At 36.3% G+C, this 20,777-nt stretch overlaps 1 protein-coding gene across 1 annotated transcript; it reads left to right on the plus strand.

The window, feature by feature from the left end:
* The first annotated feature begins 5,957 nt into the window (after nt 1-5,957).
* Nucleotides 5,958-8,085, plus strand: LOC131606705 (uncharacterized). The gene has a single exon (XM_058878863.1). The coding sequence runs from the start codon at nt 6,062-6,064 to the stop codon at nt 6,755-6,757; it is 696 nt and encodes a 231-aa protein (XP_058734846.1). The 5' UTR covers nt 5,958-6,061; the 3' UTR covers nt 6,758-8,085.
* The last annotated feature ends 12,692 nt before the right edge of the window (nt 8,086-20,777 follow it).

Consider the following 20,777-nt stretch of genomic DNA (forward strand, 5'->3'; position numbering starts at 1 on the left):
GGGCTACCAAGCCAGGAAGAAGATTTCATTATCAGTAGTACTATTTTATGTAAACAACTTCTGGTTTACAGATAAACAACCTCTGGTTTACCTAGTCACTACCCAATGCAACCTTTATCTCAGATATCCATTCAAGACAAGAGAACCTCTGCTCACTCCCTAGTGATACCTAACTGTTACAACCCTGCAACAACTATTTACACAATTAACAATGAACAATAACTTGATCTTGCTTCACAGCTTCAATCAAGAACACAATACTCAACTCTTACCGATAGGTTTCGAGTGAGAAAAATCACTTCTCTTACCTACAGATTTCGAGAAGGACATGGCAGCCATCCCACAACCTGGGTGGTCTACCTATAAAAACCCTAATGACTACATCTTTTCTAAGCAAGGTTTTCTATATCAAACTAGGTTACAACGATTTCTATTTATAACCGATTCCCAACTAGACTTGGGCTATCGCAGCACTCCTTGCTATTACAAATCTGCAGAAATCTTCTGCTACAATCAAGGTCTTTTAATCATGAGTTTCCTAATTTATCTCCTAAATTAGAAACTGCTGAATCTTCAATCTTCTGATCTGATTCTTCTTGAATCTTCAATCTTCTGATCTGATTCTTCAATATTCTTTTGACCTTTAAATTTGAGCCACATAGGATTACAAAATATTCCACGAATATCCTGTATATGTTGAGTATCAAACTGAATCTTCCTTTCAGTTTTGCAGGCGTGATGTCGTGAGTTGATGTCATGACATGCCATATAACATCTTACTTGTACCTATTTTGTTCTTTTATATTTTTGCAAGATTACACATTATATTATGTTTTGCTGCTATTATGTTTTAGCCAAACATAGATGCCAATCAGCCAATAAAAACACTAACACTACATACCCCTTTAACAATAGTGAAGTTAGAGCTTTTGTAGTTCCTCTTAAAAGGATAAAATAAAAGGGGGACTAAAGTAGCCAAAAAAAATTTGGTGTTAAACTTTAACAATACTTAACAAAATATTTTGAAAAAGGATTATGCTTTAAAATACCTAATAAGTTTTAAAAGGCTAAGCTTTAAAATACTTGACAATTTTTAAAACACACATAAAAAGGGACCAAACTTTAAAATACAAGGTCAATGGGTTAGGAGAAGTTTCACCGGGAATAATTCTTCTCTTAACACCAGGGTTTTAAAACAAAAGACCTAGCTTTAACAATACAAGGTCAATGGACTAAGAATAGTTTCACTAGGAATAATTCTATTCTTTAGTACCAAGGTTTCAAAACAAAAGGGTTTGGTTAGGCTTTAACAATACAAAACCATAAAATAAGTGAAAAGCTTTAACAATACTTTAACACAAAAATAAAAGAGATTGGAAAAGAGTTTGAGTACTTTGACAATTTTAGTCAATACAATTCTCATCTCTTTAGATTTTAGCATCAATGAGGATTTAAACATCTCAAGCAAGCAAGCATATATGGACAAACATCTCCTGAATTGAGGTTAGTAACACAACATAAGGATAAAAGTATATGATACAAGTGTACGAATTAATCAAATACGTACACGAGTAAACAAATGAAATATGAAAGTATCAGATTCAAACGAAATTAATTCTAAGAAAAAATATTTTATAATTTCATGAAATAAAGAAATTAATTAGAAACATAGACCTAAGTATTCATCTAAAATATTTTTGGTATTGAGGACAACACAGCATTATTGCATGAATTTAGTCCTTCTTTTTTTTTTTCATGAAATGCTTATTCTATCTTGCTTAAGAATTAATTGTTTTCAAAGAACAATAATATTAAAGCAATAGTAATAATAGAAAAAACAAGAGGACTAAATACTCTCCCCTCTCTGTCAGCGCATGGAAAGAACAAAAAAATGGGCCATCCACCTGTTGACACGTGGCAACTAGAGAAAGGAAGAAGAGAAAAACTTGCATGGATATGAACATAAATCACTAGTGTTAGGAACAACCAATAAGAAAAGAGAGATTTTTAAATTTATTTAAAATTGAACAACCAATAAAAAAAGAGAGATTTTTAAATTTATTTAAAATTTAACTTTTTTTTTTAATTGGATTCATGGGGTGGTTGTGATTAAGTAGGAGAGAGAAAAAAAATATTTTTGTTTTTTAATTAATAAAAATGTATGATTGGTTGTTTGTAAAGCCACTTGTTATGTTTGTGTTCATGCAAGTATTTTTCTTGCCATACCCACGTGAAATCAGAAACAAAAATGAGAGAGTATTGTTATTCTTATCTGTCTTCCTATTTCTCAAGATTAATTCAAACTCAACTTTTCTTCCATTTAAATTAGATCAACAGCAAAAACATCATATCCAATAGATAAATAAATAGTAGTATAAATGCTACTAACTACAATACTAACTATGATAAACAGATAGAAACAAGAGTAGAAAGTGTATGAGTTAAAATTAATCACTAACCATTAACATGAATAATAAGAAAATAAAAAATAACTTTTCTTCTCTCTCATTTCTCACGTTTTTGTTCTTCTAAAAGAAGGAGCACTCACCTCTCCATGTTGTCCCATTACAGTAACAAGAAGCAAAACCAATATTACACACCACTCATTCTCATATCATTTTCAAAACAAAGACAAGCATGTAGTTTAAACCAAAGAAACAAAAACTCTCATCAAACATCATACCATATTCATCATGCAAAGACAAGAATCCGGCAAACATAAAAAAAAACGCAAAGACATAAGGATACAAAACACAAGTGACTCTCTCATCTCGCCCGTTAATTTTCTTTCATTCACCTCAAGAAGACAAAGGCAACAACACAAAACAATTGATGCAAGAAATAAATATGAGTAAAAGGGAAGGAACAAAATATACCGACGTCGAAGCGAAACGATGGAACCATGCATGGTTTTAAATTGCGGTTGCGTCATGGTTCTAAATTGCAGTTGCGAAGACAACTGCATCCGCAATATTGCGGGTGCAATTGCGATTGCGGACCGCAATTTAAAACCATGGAACTGTGTTCACGGTTGGCTTGACAGTGGTGAGGCTTGACAGTGGTGAGGTTTGTTGCGATGTTGTTGAAAGCCGGACTGACTTCGTTTACTCGTCGTTGTTGTTACGCGTTTGACAGATATGGCGGTGTTGCAAGACAGCTTTAGCAATTTCGCTTGTGTTCCTTCACGACTTTTACTTTGATATATATATTTTAAACAATACCTGCATAAAACATTTACACAGAAGGCTCTCCTTAACTTAGGATTTCATTCTCTCTCCTTCTCTTGTTTATGTAGCCATGGAAGTACCTCGTGTTTGCATCCCCTTCCTTCAACCATCTTGCTCTAGATTTTTACCATTATATGCTGCAGTTAAGATTTGATAATTTGAAGAGTTGATCTCATCTTTGTCTTTTTATTTCTATTTCTTCCTCTGACAATCCTACTGTTTCTTCTTTTAGTTCCAGCTTGTGAAGGTCTTCCTTAGCTTCTTTGGTTTTGCCTCCAAGGTTGTGAGTGTGATTCTTATGGCAGCTTCTAAGGCTCTCCTTAATCATCTTGAGCTTTTCTTTTTATACGAACATTCCCCATCCTTCGATTTTAAAGTCTATCCATTTATCTCTAACAAACTTGTGATAGGCTTCTGTGTCTTTCCAACAGCTTAGCATGCAAAAGGGTTTCGGGCCCCAGTTTTTCTTGTACTCACAAAGCGAGATTGAGCAATGATCCGACAGTCCTTTATCGAGGCACCATTGTTTGCAGAGTGGCCAAGTGGTGATCTAAGCTTCAGATATGAGAAATCTGTTTATCCTGCTTAAGACAGAGCCACCAATTCTTGACCAAGTGAGTCGTTTTCCATATAATGGTAGGTCATGTAATTCTGACTCGCTAATGAAATTATCAAAATGCACTATCTCCTCACTGCGGCAAACTGCATTTGAGCCTCTTCTCTCTGATTTATGCCGAATGGCATTGAAGTCTCCTAACAAACACCAACGGTCATCGCTCTTAGCTGTGATCGTTGTCGTTAAATCTGCCCATAGAACACGCTTTCTCCTTGCATAGCACGGGGCATACACATTAACTATGTTGACAGAGTTCCTCTCTCCCCCCCACTCTCCTTCAATCCATAAAGCATGATCCATTATTGCCACATTCCTTTCTACCATGATGCTGTTGTTTCAAATTGCTAATAGACCCCCGGACCTGCCTTCCGACAGCTTATAGGCAAAGCTGCTATCTGAATTTCCCCACATCCAAATGCACAAACTTCTTTCTATTAGCTCCATTTTTGTTTCTTGAATGCAGATAACGTCGGGTTGTTGGCTTTGAATTAAGTTCTGGATTTCCTTTTTCTTAGCCAAACCTCCCAGGCCCTTTATGTTGTAACTTATTAGTTTCATGATGAGTGTGAGTATGAAAACTCCCGCCCACCCCCAATTCTCCTCTATCGAGAAGTTCCATCTCCATTCTTTACCCCTAACACTAATTCCTGAATAATTTTACCTTCCTCCCCTTTATGAATTAATCCATACTCTTTCCCCAAATCCCAAACATCTTTTGCAATTTCTTTAGCTTCTCCATATAAAAGCATCCACATCTTTCTATCTAAATCATTATCAGGCAATTCGAGGTTATGATTAGTATTTACCTGATTTTATCTGGCGCATTGGATGCATGTGCAATTTGGTGATACCTTCTTTCCCTTTCTCAGATATTTCTTCTTTTCCCTTAAAACTTCTATCCTCCTCTTTCTTCTATCCTTTGATGAACATGTAGTCACTTGTGTAGTAATGAACTGAAATCTCTTTTCTTCATGGCTAGGATTCGCTGTATTGTCGATCTCGCCCTTGTTAAGACCTGGGTGTGCGACATCTCTTGGTTCCCATTCCCTAACGACGCTAAACTCCTTCTCAAAAAGATCCTTGTATTCCTTGAGTAAGTTCTTGAAATCTTCATTCTCTTCCACTTTGAAGAATACTCTTTCTCCTCCCATTGGAACTACCTTAGTTGTCACAATTCCTTCGTTCTCCAACCTCTGTTGCAGCAAGTCTGGTTCTTCCGGTCTCTTAACGAATTTGATATATCCTGCCCTAACCCATGCCATCTCTTCTTCTTTGACTGAAATGCTTAAGCATGTACTCTCCTTGGAAATGCCTCCACGGTGGTAATCCGATTGCGACTCATGTGCATGATTTAGTTCCTTGTTTCGAGTTGCGTCTGCATAAGACTTTCCTTCCGATCTAAAATCGTACACTCATTGATTTCTGATTGTCCCTGTCCAAACCCTCCTTTCTTGGTAGAATCATGTGTTTCCCTCTTTGGATATTACTACCATTAATCAGATGATTGAACTTTTTATTTTGTCTTTCATACTTAGAAATGTTCACCCACACCTTGTATGAGCCGAACCAAATGTCTTTGAGTTGGTTCTCTAGTCAATTCTCGTCTTTGATGTTCATGTATCTGATGAAGCCAAAAATCTTTCCTAACTTATTTCTTTTTCTTGCTATGTAAACATCGGCCACTCTCCCCCATCATTCAAACATTCTTATCATCTCTCTCTCTCTCTCTCTCTCTCTCTCTCTCTCTCTCTCTCTCTCTCTCTCTCTCTCTCTCTCTCTCTCTCTCTCTCTCTCTCTCTCTCTCTCTCTCTCTCTCTCTCTCTCTCTCTCTCTCTCTCTGTGATGTCCGTCGGATAGGTTGCTGATGTAGCAGGTTGTCGTGCCTTCCCAATCTCCAAAGGTTATCTTTTGATTGACAGTCTTGTCTTAATCCCGTCTATATCCTTTCCTTTTTTTAGGGCTCACGACGATCCATCTCTCCACCTCTCTCTTTCCCTCTCTCTCCATGTTTTTTTTTTAATTTCTCTTTAAGATTAATATACAGATATCTACTTTTTAAATTTTTAATAATAATAAATAAAGCTCAAACATATTTAAATAAAACACTTAAAATTAATCAGATTAACTTGAACATAGAGAAAGGGGGAAGACGAGAAGAGAAATTCAGAAATGTGCAAAGACAGATCCAGAATCATCAAACCGCATCAGAACCACCACAATGGATAACCAAATAGACGCATTCCTAAAGAAACTCTCATACGGCGCCATAGCCATAGCTTCACTCACACTCTTCTCTCTCTTCCTCCGAACCCCCGACACCTGCGTCCCTCAAGAAGCCCCTTCCAAACCCCACCTCCGCTTCCCCAAATCCTCCTGCGACTTCATCTCCACCCGCCCCCACCTCCCCTCCGACAAGAAAAACAACCGCCTCTGGTCCTCCCGCGACTGGAACAACAAACTCCACTCCATCTCCCTCATCTTCCTCCCGATTCGCGATCTAGGTCTCCTCCCTAACCACTCCAAGATCGTCTGTGTGTCCGCCGGTGCCGGTCATGAAGTTGCTGCGTTACAGAGTCTCGGTGTCGATGATGTTACGGGAGTTGAGCTTTTTGACTCTCCGCCGCTTGTGAGCCGGGCTGATCCGCATAATTTGCCGTTTTTCGATGGTGCGTTTGATTTTGGGTTCACTGCGAGGTTTGATGAGGCGCTGTTTCCGGCGAGATTTGCGGCGGAGATGGAAAGGGTTATTAGGCCGGGTGGTGTTTGTTTTGTTCTTGTTGGGGAGTGTGGGTCACATGAGGTGAGAGATGTTGTTCGGTTGTTTAGGAAGTCAAAATTTGTTAGTTCGAGTAATGTTACTTTTATTGGAAGTAGAATGACAAGTATTCTTTTGAGAACTAGAAAATCTTCTTAATTCATGTTTACATTTTTTTTTTCAAATGTTATGTGATTTATTTGTGTATGTGTATTTGTTTATTTGATTTCTTATGTTTCTAGTTTGTTAATGTTATTATATATGGAATGATGTTGATGAGTTTTAGACTATGATGAACCATCGAGTCTTTGAACGCAAGTTGCGTCCGATGCCATTAGGTTGAGGGCACGTCTGCCTGTGTCATATATTGAAGAAAAAGAACACGCTGACATAGCTAATAATTTGAGAAAATGAAAGTGATCGAGAATAATCAAATGGGCCTGTGTCCTGTTGGACATAATGTGTATTGGACATCTGATACAACTACAATTTGAAGTGTCGGTGCTATGTAGTAGGTTTTAGAATGCATGCATCATTTGGTTAGACTCACTGCAGCATTGTCTGAATCAAAATTGTGTTTGGCAGAAATTCTTAGAAAAGCTCTGCTGTATGAATCAGTGTAATAACTAGTTATTGGACTGAGTTTAGCTCTTTTGCTGTTTTTTTATATAAATGTCTTATGCATATGGAATCTATGGTATGTGGAAGTATTATAGTGGTTCTGTTCTTGAGGAGTTAGGCTATCTGAAAACTTGCAAGATGATTTGGATAAATATTATGCCATCAAATTGTGAGCCTGTATAGGCCTTTGCTAGTTTTGATCAGAGTAGTCGATAGCGGCCATTAGCAGTGCTATAGCGGTGCGAAGCGGAGGCCGGCCGCTATCAGAAGAGCCTTTGCAGTGCAGAACACTATAGTGCCGCTATCGAGTAAATAGTGGGTAGCGGGGGCAAAGAGGTTCTCGGCCCGGAGCGGTTTTCGTCCCGCCATTCTTTTCCCCTCTGAAAAACTAAAATTACCTCTTAAATTTAAAACGTTTTAAGGGTGATTTTGGATTTTTTAATCAAATTTGAGTTGAGACTCAACTCAAACCTTCCTTCACCGACGTTTCTACACTTCACCCGTTCCAAAGAAAAATTACAAGTTCCTCCCTCACCTCTCACTTCATATGTTTATAATTATTATTCCTGTAATTTATTCAAAAAATGATCAAATAGCGGTCATCCTGCCATATGCTATCCCGCTATCCCGCTATCCCATTTTTGGGGTCATCCATTCTGCGCCGCTATCCAAGATTGATCATTCTGGTTTTGATTGAGATTGTTTTTGTACATTAAGATCTGTTAGTTTTTTTTTGCGATTTAACTTAAAAGAATAATAATTTTTTGTGCCTTTTATGCATCTTTTTTAACATTATGCTATGGCATGTATGCATTAGGGAATTTTACTTTGAACATAAGTTAGGATATTGTTATTACAGTGATTTTATATTTCATCCTTCATTGTTGTTTGCGCGGACTTATCATATACGAATGATTGGTTCATTTAGACAGCTAATTTAATCATCCTGATTCCATTTGGTTTTTGAACTGCATTTAATGTTCTTGCTCTTAATTGAGTTATGAACCTCAGGTGTTACCTTTTGGTTCATGTTTGTGATGCCTGGAATTTTGCTGCTGTGGTATCTGCTAAGATAGTGTATGATATCCTCTTTATGTGTATCATAGTAGTTTACATGGGAATAACATTATCATTCAATCAATTGTGTTTTCAGCATGTTCCAGTCTGAAAACACACTAAAGAGTTTACAAGTTATAACAAAATGTTGTGAGTATTTTGACTCTGTGATATGAACAAGGAGGAAGCATATTAGAACATATAATTCTTACTTATTTGTAATTAGAAAAGTTTCATACATTATATGATTTGATAGACAAAATGAATGAATCATGCTGGAGCATTTCGACTAGACTGTGATGGGTGGTTCATAGTACAAAAAGAAACACTGTCATATGAAACATCCAGAAGTAACACTATTCCTATGTCTTGTGTCCTTCCTAAGCTTGACAGATGTGGTTTTGCTTGATTTAAATCCAATTGCAAAGAGTATATGAGTATATGTATCTATATCAAGGAGTATAGATTATATACTATAAATCTACATTTTATTCATCTCAGGCGTTTTTTTCCCAGTTGTTCTTAGTCATTCACAAGTGTCTATTCTTAGGGTGTCAATTTTTACAATTAGCCCACTACCTCAAACTTTTTTTTTACAATAAACTCACTAGCTCAAACCTTCTTTTTTTTTTGACAATAAGCTCAGGCATCTTAAAAGCTGCAGCAATTGAATGTACCTCAAGTTTCTCAGAAATTGAATTCCCAGGAGCTTTAACACTCAATATCCACACCATTAATAATCTCTCCATGCATGAATTCTAAAACATATTTTTATCTTGGTAAAGGCTTGGGGCCTGAGAGTGTGTTCTTCTCAAGATTTTAGGTTTAAATTTTTGTGTTAACGTTAACAATTCTTATATTAGGTCACTCCATACGAAACTTTGCTCTGGCTTTAAATGGGTCTTCCGTAAGTGGATAATGAGATTGATCTCAAACTAGTCGTTCCTAGGGCCAGATACCGAGTCTTAAAAAAATTGTTATATTTAAGCAAGCATTGTTGTTTTTAAGCAAGGACCTCTGAATCAGAAATGAGTTTTAACAAAATGTTTCCCCAAATTAAGAACTAAGAAACAGCTTAAGTTCATTTATAGCTCATCTATGCTAGCTACAATCTTGTTCTTTACTCCCTAAATAAAAAAATAAACCAAGAGATGAACTCTCACTGCAAGATCTGTTAATTAGAACTACAAACATTTGCTTGAGAAAAAACATGGGTACTTCATCTGCTTCACTGACAGCTAAAAACAGATTGTTAAAACAATTCTGAATTTTAGGGTCTTCTAATTTAGTTTGTTTGCATTCTTAGTGGAATCTATCAACTTGCATTTAGTTGCTGCTATAATTTTGGAGCTTCTTAAGTTTTAAGTTGTGATCTTTAAAGGGAGAAAAATAAATTCTGTTGTAACAGTTTTGCTCAAACTTGCACTTCATTCTATTTACATAGCATGAAATCATGTTATATGATATTCTTAACAAAGAGATAACCATATAAATATCACTACATATACAACATTGAAGTCAATTATAGAAGTAAAACTATCATCTACCCAAAAGGACAAAGCAACATTTAAATTTACATTCTTCTGTCTATTATCTGTATCTGCAATTGAACAAAATCCTATGTTTCAAATGTATGATATATAGCCCATTTTGTACTTTCTACTCACAAATAAAAAAAAGTTGTTGAAGTAGAGAATATCAGTAACCAGTGTCTCTGTTTCTTTTCCTGGTAACCCGAATATAGCTAAAAACAGCTGCAAATATGGCAGTTACAAGACCACCAATGATTACACCCCCACCTGCCACTGATTTGTCTGTTGAATGATGCTTTCCCATCCGTCGAATATTGGGAGCCTCGGCTACTATAGAATTAGATTCTCCATCTCTCTTTGATGCTGACTCAGAAGTAGCTCCTGAAACTTTATGATCTTCAACTATATTATGATGATGAAGCTGAACTTCATTTTGAGTTTTATGCTCTGGGAATGGTGCCTCTGCCTCAGACTCATGTGCCATGGCTTGAAGTACTATGACATGTGTTAGTAGAAGAACAACAAAACCAAGCTTGCCCATTCTGAACAAATTTGAGTGTCTGATGCAATGCAACTACTTTTGATGATATGTTTTGACCAACAGAGATTCAGCTTTTTGTTTTTAAGGAAGAGTGAATATAATCAGTCAGTGGTTAGATTCTGACACAGGGTGGAAGTGGAAGGGTTATATATAGATGTGAATCGTTGGAGTTTACGAAAAAATCAAATAGATGGGAATGGAGATGAATGGTTGTGATCTTTTGTGTTTGGAAACTGTGGCGAAGCTTCATTCTGTATCAAATAGAATCCCACTTATGGGTCCCTTCCCTTGCATAATAAATTATTGTCTGTGAGGAGGGAAAATGAAGTTTAGGCCGATTTGAGTTTGGATTTGTGATTAATGAAAAATAGTTGCATGCTAATTTATGTGAAAATTAAAAGTTGTGTTTGTTGTTTGATCCATAATCAACATCTTTCTTCTTCTCCCACTTGTAGAAGTTGAACAGTTGGAACTATATATGGCTGGAAATTAGCAGGTCAGAGGTGCATTTATGTGCAATTTGATGTCTTATTTGTTTCATAAAACCATAATCCATTCGATATAATATTTGGATATACACAGTTATACAAAGATTCTGGCCGTGCACAGTTTGTCAATTATCTATTAAGCCACTATTTGGGTTGTAAAAATAAATATGATTTTTATGATATAAATCAGGTATTCTGTGCATGCAACTCTAAAGACTAATCCTTTAAATCAAAGAAGACCACAATGAACGACATAACTCTTCCTTAACATTGCTGCATGTTAAGAAGGACCAAAATAAGCGACAAATCTCTGTCAAGAGAATCTAACACTGCTGGATGTCTAGGATTGAGTTTGAATCCATGTTATGTTGGAAGAAATCTCTTCCACCCTCTTCAAGTGCTTATGTGTAAAAATAAAGATGACTTTTAACTTCTACTTATAAACATAATCCATATTAAAATTAAATTTGTCGATCATTTGTTATGTAAATTTCAAATCCTGAAACATAAAGAGAGTAAAAAATAGGTAACAAATACATGTTGGTTGATTATAGTTGTTCTTCAACTTAAACTTTTATGTTTAATAGTTGTTGAGATGGAAATATACGATATATGTTGAAGATGATTTGTTACGATTGTTATTGATTTAAATACCCATCCATATTTTTCAGCTCACATAAATTAAATAAATTTTCTAAATAAAAACTTCTTTCTTCCTGATTCTATTCAACTTCAACTACTGATTCCATGAGTTTGACCAAATAATAAAGAGGGTGGTTCCCATGCCCCCGACCCGTCACGAAAAATCTGAAAAATTATAGGTTCAACTTCCGTTATCGATGGATCACTAAATATTTTTTGAATGCTCTTTAAATTTTGTAATTTGTTTGGACTCTAGTGTGTTGAGAGTTTAATTCACCTAAAAAATTTATAACAGAAAAAAAGTTATGATTAACCAGTTCAACTTGTTAACTATTCGGTTGGGTTATTTTAATTAAAAATAAGGTTGGCTAGGAAACTACTTTGGTATCATGTTGGAGGTATGGCCTCACATGGTGATGAAAGGAAGTTATAGGCCTAATACATTTATTAAATGAAAAGTCGGTAGTACCCATGTCAAAGAGTTTGTCTTCTTTTTTTTCTTCTCTAGACTTTAGAGTAAGGCTTGTGCTCATGTTTTTTTTTTATAATAAATTGGATAGACTAATTCCTAAAGTCGGAGAAGACTATGACTAAAAAATTTAATAACAGTGCTGTGTGTTTAAAAGTAAAGAAAAAAACTTTAACTTTTCATTGCTCAAGATAATTCAATAAGAAAGAATGCTGTTAAAATTCTTTCAATGAATGCATTGGCGTACACAATTTTATTAATTAAATCATTCGTTAAGAAAGAATGTAGATAAAATTCTCCTATTATTTTTCACATGGTATTAGAGTTCATATGAGCTAATCTCTGGTTGCCATTTCCTTCTAAGATTTTCCATTGTTTGCTCATACTTTCTGATTTTTCCATGAACTAGAGTCCTGCATTGACTCTTGTTTCTTCCATTTTGGAAAACAAAATCTACCCTACCTAAACTCGTGTCATGCAAATAACGAAATCCCACATTGATTAGGAATGTTGAGACAACATTTATAAGTGGAAGAACCCACACATCTATAGCCTTAAAGTTTTAGGTGAATATATGATGTGTCTCTCATCCGTTTGTTACTAAATTATTTTACAAATTTAAAGAAGGTGCTTTATATTCCAATCTTCCATTTCAATTTAATTTATGTTACTAAATTAGCTAGTAGCACCAATTGTCTATTTTTTTTTTTTACAGCAAACAACTTCAATAAATGACATAAAACAAAGGATTTACATCATTTCTATTTGGCTGAATTGGGACATGCCCCAACCATGTTCTACAACCATCAACTTTTGATAGCTTAACTAAACTATAAGCAAAATAATTAATTCTACTTTTTACAGAAATCACTTGAGAACCTTTCATATTGGACACAAGTTCCTGACAATCTTTGTTTCTGTTACAAGTTTACAAACCCTTTGAAAACAACTTTCTTTCATACACTGTAGTGATAATGTTATCAAACTTTTCATGTTTGGTTTCCTATCTTTATACACGAAAATATTGTGTTGAAAAATCTTCAACCAAATAGGGCAGTTGAAAGAAAACAGCAATGCATATAAATGTAGCTAGATCTTTATGCCTTTATTGTCATATTCCAAGTCCATATCATCAGTAGACTTCTTAACTCTCTTTTTAAAACTTAAAGTCCTTAATGAGTTTGTTTTTAAGGCTCATCCTTATCTTATTCAGTTTAATGTCTTTGGTTGCTTGAGTTGTATATCTACTTTACAAGTTCATAAAATAAAGTTTGATTCAAGAACTCGAAAAAAATACTTTCTTGACTTTAAGGATGGAACCAAAGGTTCCTTTATGTTATTTTTGAACTTGGACAGGACCTTTATAACTTTTTGCTAGAGACAAGGACTTGAGGTGTATAATATATGTTGGTTGTGGAATATAAGATATGTATACACTGAGATTGTTGAATATCTATTTATAGATAGCTCGTAATTATTTTCTCTGGCCAATCATTATGAGAAATGATTAGTAGTGTCTCCTCCATGGGTGAGGACTTGTAAGAGGATTGTTATTGGTGTATTTCTCCTTATGGGAAATGATTGGTAACGTCTTCCATAGGTGAGGACATGCATGAGGATTTCTATTATCTGAGCTACTACTATCACTATTAGAATTGACACTCTCGAAGAAATCGCGCTCTCTCCACTACATCTAAATTGACATTATCATCTACTTGTTTTTTATTTTTTATACAAAGGTCTCACAACTGGAGTTTATCTTTGCAATTTTTGAGTTCAACTTTATTCTGTGCTCGTCACACTCCTCAAGTAAAATCATATTGAATAAGAAAAATGGAATGAAGAATCCAAAATGAGACAATACATGTATTGGCGTGTGTAGGAAGTTATCGAGCTGCCTACAAGGATGAAAAAATGAACAAAACTAAAGTTGAGCAGAGTTGGAAGGATGAAGATTTTAGACAATTTTTCTTGAATATAGAAGCAAAAGTAAAATCTATTGGGTTTTTTTGCGCCAAAACTCATATGTCTCGCCAAAAGATCAACAGTCTAGCTTCCAAACACGAGAACATCACGGGTTATCAAGAAATTTGATTTAATCATTACTCTTTGATGGAGAACACTAACAACATTCACAGATGACCATTGGATTGGAATTATGAATCATTTTCAATCCTATGTTCATGATTGATTCAACCTCGACATGCTAAAAAAAAGTGAACGACAACTTCTCTCGCTAATATCACTTCTTCAACCACTTCGCCCTTACAGGTTTCATGTTTTGGGGGTTGTGGATTGTCCTATTTCTCCTTAACCACTATGTCCTTACAAGTCTCGTGCTTGAGGAGCTGTGGACCATATGAACACCATAGCCCAAAACCAACCAACTACAATAATCTCAACTCAATATGCTGAAGTCAAGTGGTACACGTGAATGGTCATAAATCTGAAGCAACTAGAGAGATGATAACATGCTTGAAACGTGAGCAAGATAAACACGTCACTAGACTTCCTCAAAAGGAGGTCACCTGCCATGATCTTTGATGGAGTGAGGTCAGACTCATTAGATCCGAAGGCCTAAAGGCATGACACATTTCATTAGGTCTAAGAGAAGCACTATATCCACTGAGCCACACCTGGATCAAAAAAAATTGAAGCAAAGATCCTGGACAGCTGCATTTCTTCTTTGTACTTGGTATTGATCAATTTGAATTAGAAAATTTCATGAATTAGAGAAAATACACCCTTGAGTTATTGGAAGATATTGTTTTTCTTGGTGCAAAGTCCACCCCTTTCCATTTGATCATACTACAAATTTGTCAACCATTAAAGGTCTACCCTTAAGTAATAATCTATGATCTTATAAAATAATTATTGATATATTGATTTATCTTACCAATACTAAGCCAAACATCTCATGTACGTTCAGTTAAACATCATAGTTAATATGTTTTCAACCACCTTGTTCCTTATTACCATGGTGCTACTTGTATCCACTAGTATCTATTTGAAGTCTTTTTTTGGGTCATGTAGTCAAATGGATGAAGTTTAACTTTTAAAGATGAACAACTGGGATGTCGCGAGTTCAAATCTCTAACCCTACACCTAATGTCTCTGTATATAGGGGTGCAAAACGGGCTGTGGCTGTCAATAATTCTTGGCTTGATACTTTTCTAATTATTATTTTTCGTATATATAAAGGTTACAGGGTTATATCGGTAATTACACTAAATAATTACATTTAAACTAATTCCTATTCACATCCCCCCTCAAATTGATGCTGCTTGTCAATGAGCATCAATTTGCTAACAAGAAACTGATGACGTGGACGCGGAACAACCTTGGTAAGAATATCTGCAATCTGCAACTGAGTACTAACATGAGAAAGTGATATTATTCTGTCATCATAAGCGTCACGGATTGAGTGACAATCAATTTCAATATGTTTGGTGCGTTCATGAAAAACAGGATTCGCAACAATTTGGATGACACTTGTATTGTCAGCATAAAGTGAAGTTAGCTCTATTTGAGGAAATCCAAGTTCAGCCAAAAGACCATGAAGCCAAATTATTTCAGAACAAGCAGCAGACATGGCACGATACTCAGATTCAGTAGAATATTTAGAGACTCTCACTTGTTTCTTACTTTTCCATGAGATCAATGAAGAGCCAAGAAACATGCACCAACCAGTGACAGATCGTCGAGTATCAGGGCACCCTGCCCAATCGGCATCACTATAAGCACTCAATTTAGGAGGAACTCTAGTAGGAAAGAATAAACCACGATGAGAGCTCCCCTTCAAGTAACGAATTATACGACGAACTGCTGCCAAGTGAAGGTGGCGAGGAGAGTGCATGAATTGACTTATTTATTGAATAGCAAATGATATGTCAGGGCGAGTAATAGTCAAGTAATTAAGGCTACCCACGAGTTGACGATACAATAAGGGATCATGCAACAGATCACCATCATCACGATGATATTTAACATTAACCTCGAGAGGAGTATCCACTGGATTAGCCGATTGCAGACCAGCCATAGAAATTAAATCTGTGTCATACGTGTGTTGATGGAGGAATATGCCCTTGGATGTATAATGAACCTCAAGGCCAAGAAAATAATGCAAATTACCAAGATCTTTCATATCAAACGCTGCTTGTAACTGCTGTTTAAGGCTTTGAATGGAAGCATGATCAGAACCAGTAATAATCATATCATCAACATAGAGAAGAAGTAGGACAATTCCAGTAGATGTTCTATGAATAAATATAGAAGAATCCTACTGACTCTGAGTAAAGGAAAACCCAAGTAGAGTGGAGCGAAATTTTTCATACCATGCTCTAGGCGCTTGTTTCAAACCGTATAAGGAGCGTTTGAGCTTGCACACACCCTTAGATGACGGAAATAAACCTTGAGGAGGAGTCATATAAACATCTTCCGCCAGGTCACCATGAAGAAAAGCATTTTTCACATCTAATTGATGAAGAGCCCACCCGTTAGAAGTAGCTATAGAGAGTACCGTACGAACAGATGTCATTTTGGCAACCCGTGCAAATGTCTCATCATAATCAATTTCATACTCCTGCTTGTTTCCTGAGGCAACCAAGCGAGCCTTGAAACGGTTGAGGGACCCATCAAAATTCAATTTCATAGAATACACCCATTTGCAGCAATGGGTTTAACATCAGGAGGACAAGAGACAATATCCCATGTGAAATTCTCTTGAAGAGCTTGAAGTTCCTCATTCATTGCTTTTATCCAACGTACATCTTTAACAACCTGTGAATAGCAAGTAGGAATATATATGCTAGAGAGTGTGGCAGTCAGAGAAGTATGTGAGGAATCATACCTGTCTGGTGAATATCTATCTGGTGCTCGAGATATTTGACCAGAACGTCGTGGTTCAACCGTTACAGGATCAGGTGGCGGTTTAGCGTCGGGAAGGGGTGTGGGAACCTGCTGTTTGTGTTTTCTGACATATACATGACCTGGTTTATAGCGTTCTATAGATTGAGGCATAATAGAAAACTTAGGAAGAGTAACAATATCATTCATGACAGGAGAAACACATGGAAATATAAACTGATTATCAAAAATGTCACATTCCTAGAAATGTGAAAATGATGGTTAGTGAAATCATAACATACAAATCCCTTATGAGAGTGACTGTACCCCATAAACGCACATTGAACAGACTGCGTTCCAAGCTTATGCCTTTCAAATGGAGGTAAGTGAACAAAACAAACACATCCAAAAGTATGTAAATCATTATAATTAGGCTGAATTTTAAAAAGACGAAAAAAAGGAGAATCGAGATCAATAACCGTAGAAGGAAGACGATTGATCAAGAAGACAACTATGGAAAGAGCCTCCATCCAAAATCGGGGTGGTACAAAAGCTTGAAGAAGTAAAGTGCGTGTCACATCAAGCAAATGACGATTCTTGCGTTCTGCCATCCCATTTTGTTGGGGGGTATTGGGACAAGATCGTTGAGACAAAATTCCTTTTTGTTGAAGAAATTCTTGAAACTCACGAGACATGTACTCACCACCAGAATCAGAGCGAAAAATTTTAACACTTTCATGAAATTGAGTTTCAACATATGTCAGAAATTTCATAAACATGGAAAACACTTCAGATTTAGACCGAAGAAAATATATCCAAGTAAAACGACTATAATCATTAATAAAGGTGACAAAATATTTATAGCGGGCATGAGAAACTACAGGAGACATACCCCATACATCAGTATGAATAATTTCAAAACAAGAGGAAGCCCGATAAGCACCAGACGGAAAAGGAAGTGTTTTACTTTTAGCTAATTTGCAAACAGAACATGAAAGAGAGGCATTAGAAACAACATTTTTATTTCCCAAGAAACCATTTTTAAATAAATGAGATAAAACAACAGAGTTAGGATGACCCAATTTTCTATGCCAATCCTCATAAGAATTCAAGACATTATTACAAACAAGAGATAAATGACTAGAAATAAACTGAAGTGGAAATAGTCTTCCCACTTTAGGCCCCTTCGCAACTGTCGCACGCTCGCGAAAAATGAACAGAGTCGCCACCAATATATTTATCCCATAAGGGAAAGGAATATCAGAAAACCTAACAAAGGAAGGAACAGGGTCTTGCGACTAGAGAATCAAGGTATGGGAGTCGGTTACGCGAGGGGAAGGTGCTAGCACCCCTCACGCCCATCGTACTCGATGGTATCCACCTAGGTTTGTTTCTATCTAAAGGGTGTGTACTATGTCTATGTCTATATGCGAATGGATGCAAAATGTAGGGAAAAGAAAGAATTGTACACGCACGGGCCCTATCCCGCTGCCTACGTATCCTTTTCAGGAATCAGAGTTACCGTAGCTCGGCTCACATGTTTTTGTTTGTTTTTGTGTTTTTTAGTTGGGCGGAGTTAACGCTCGCGCTTTTGCATAAGGGGACAGCCTAGGATGCAATAGAGCGGAGATAACAATGCCCTTAAGAAAGGAGAGGAGAGAGAGAGTTTGAGTGTTTCGAGGAAATCCCTAAGGCAAGGGAACCTCGAGTTACTCTTTGGTTTGTGTTTTTTAGCATTTGGGAACTTACGCCCGAATGGTTCCCTAAAGCAAGGGAGATCCAAGCACTCGAATGATTCCCTAAAGCAAGGGAGATTCAAGCTTCCATTCCCTTTTTAATGATTTTCACTTCTTATTAATGTTTTTTAAGTGTTTTCTTTGTATTTTTTATAGGGATTTTATTTGGATATTTATTAGATGTTTTAGTGTTGAAAAGAAAAAGAAAAGAGGGGGACTAGCCTAATTTCTAAGCCTAGAGTTATTCTAATCTAAATCTAATGTTAACATGGTGACTTAATTCTAAAAGGAGCATTAAAATGGTATTAACAAAATAAGCCAAAAGTATGACCAAAGACAAGTAGCAAAATTGCGCAACAATTATACAAAAATAACATGGAAATGGTACAAAACATAGAGAAAATGGTTCAAGTATTAGTGCAAAATTAGACTAAAATACTACTATTTTTTATGACTTTTTTAATGTCATTTTTTATGAGGTTTTCTAAAGGACTAAGAATTAAACTCTCTAAAATTACCTAAAAATCTAACGCAATTTTAATGGTATTTTGGATGAGGTTTTATTTTATTACCTAAAAAGAAATAGAAAAAAAACTATGTCAACATCTAAATCTTAACAAGAAAAATGGTGTAAGTCAGGGGGGTGCAAAATTGAATATGGATGGTGCTGGAAGCAGTAAGGGCGCAGACCCAGGAGATTAGGCCCACTAGCTTGTTTTTTGTTCAGGATTTTTGTGGTGTCAAAAATGGTGGTGATGGGCTTAAGGAGCATGCAGAATTCGGTCTTGGCCCATCGAGGTTTTCGTTCCACATTTTTTTCTCAAGCCAAAAAAGATAGTATTGGGCTTAGGCAAATGGGGGGTGCATTCAGTAACATGGCCCAGGCAGTGTTGATCCAATTTATGATTTTAATTGTTTGTCAATTTTCTTATCCTTTTCAGATTTTCGTTTTCCTTCAAAATAAAATAAATAAAGAAAATAAAAAATAAAAGTAAAAGCAAAGGGAATTAGGGTTAAATCGAGTGTGACCTTTCGGATTACATCTTCCTCCTCTCACCGCGAGAACGGCGCCGAAACACTTCCTCACCGATTCTCTCCGATCAATTCTCGCCGCAGTGCCAACCACATCGCCGCCGTACCTTGGTTCGTTGTTGCCCTCTCAACCAAACGAAACCCTTTTCATCTTGCTCAAACCTCAAAGCTTTAATTCTAATCCACAAAACGGAGTTGATGCAAAATAAGAGCTTCCAATCGGAACTTATGCGAAATAAACGCTTCCAGTCAGAATTGACGCGAAATAAACGCGAGCACTGAATATGGTTTTGATTCCAGGTATGGTTCCTCGTGAAGCTTCAGATTTCTACCTCCTCTCCTTCTATTTTCTTCTTCTTTTCTTGATTTGCTCTTCTTCTTCTTCTTCTTTTGCCTTGAACTTTCTCTGTCAGTTGCGTTGAAATTTGAGGGAGACGAGAGAGTGTTGGGGCTTAGCTCAAGCGTAATCAGAGCTCCGATTGCGGGGCTCCAATGGCTTCCAAATGATGAGCGTATAGTAGAGGGTGAAGTGATGAAGGAGAAGATGGAGAGGGTGAAGTGATGAAGGAGAAGATGGAGAGGGTGAGGAATGATGAAGATGAATGGTGAAGGTGAAAGAAGAGTGTGGAAGATGAGGTGTGTATGTGATTAAGGAGTGGAGAGATTGATGAAGATGGATGAGAGAAGAATGTGAGAGTGAACGTTTGAATTATGGAGGGAAGCTTGATTATATAGGAGAAGGTGATTGAATTTGGTGCGTAGGATTGGTGAGAAACGGTTTTGAATCTGAGGGTGGGGATTGAGCGGTTAGAAAGTTGTTAAAGGTTGGTTATGATTCTGTTATTTCTGGTTGTGTAGTTTAGTATGGAAAGTTAGTTGGTTAGAAACTGTTATGGAATCTGTTGAATCTGTTAGAGGTTTGTTTTCTGTTATAACTAATTTTTTTGTTATGCTGTTAGTAATTAGTTACAAAACTGTTAGTTAGTTATGGTTTATGAAAGGTTAGTTATAGAAGTTGGAAGTTGTTAATTAGGTCAAGGTGAGCTGGCAGTTAGTTTGTGAGCTTTGGAGGGAAGTTAATGATTTGAATGTGGCTTTCTCTTTTTTGTATTGATGCAGATTGGTATATACAGGATGGTGATGTGTGTGTTGTAACTGAAGATCGGGCAGCCATTCACGTTGCAGCAACTTCATGGTCTCTAATAATAGCGTGATGT

Source organism: Vicia villosa, linkage group LG5 (assembly GCF_029867415.1).
Source record: "Vicia villosa cultivar HV-30 ecotype Madison, WI linkage group LG5, Vvil1.0, whole genome shotgun sequence".
Classification (NCBI taxonomy): domain Eukaryota; kingdom Viridiplantae; phylum Streptophyta; class Magnoliopsida; order Fabales; family Fabaceae; genus Vicia; species Vicia villosa.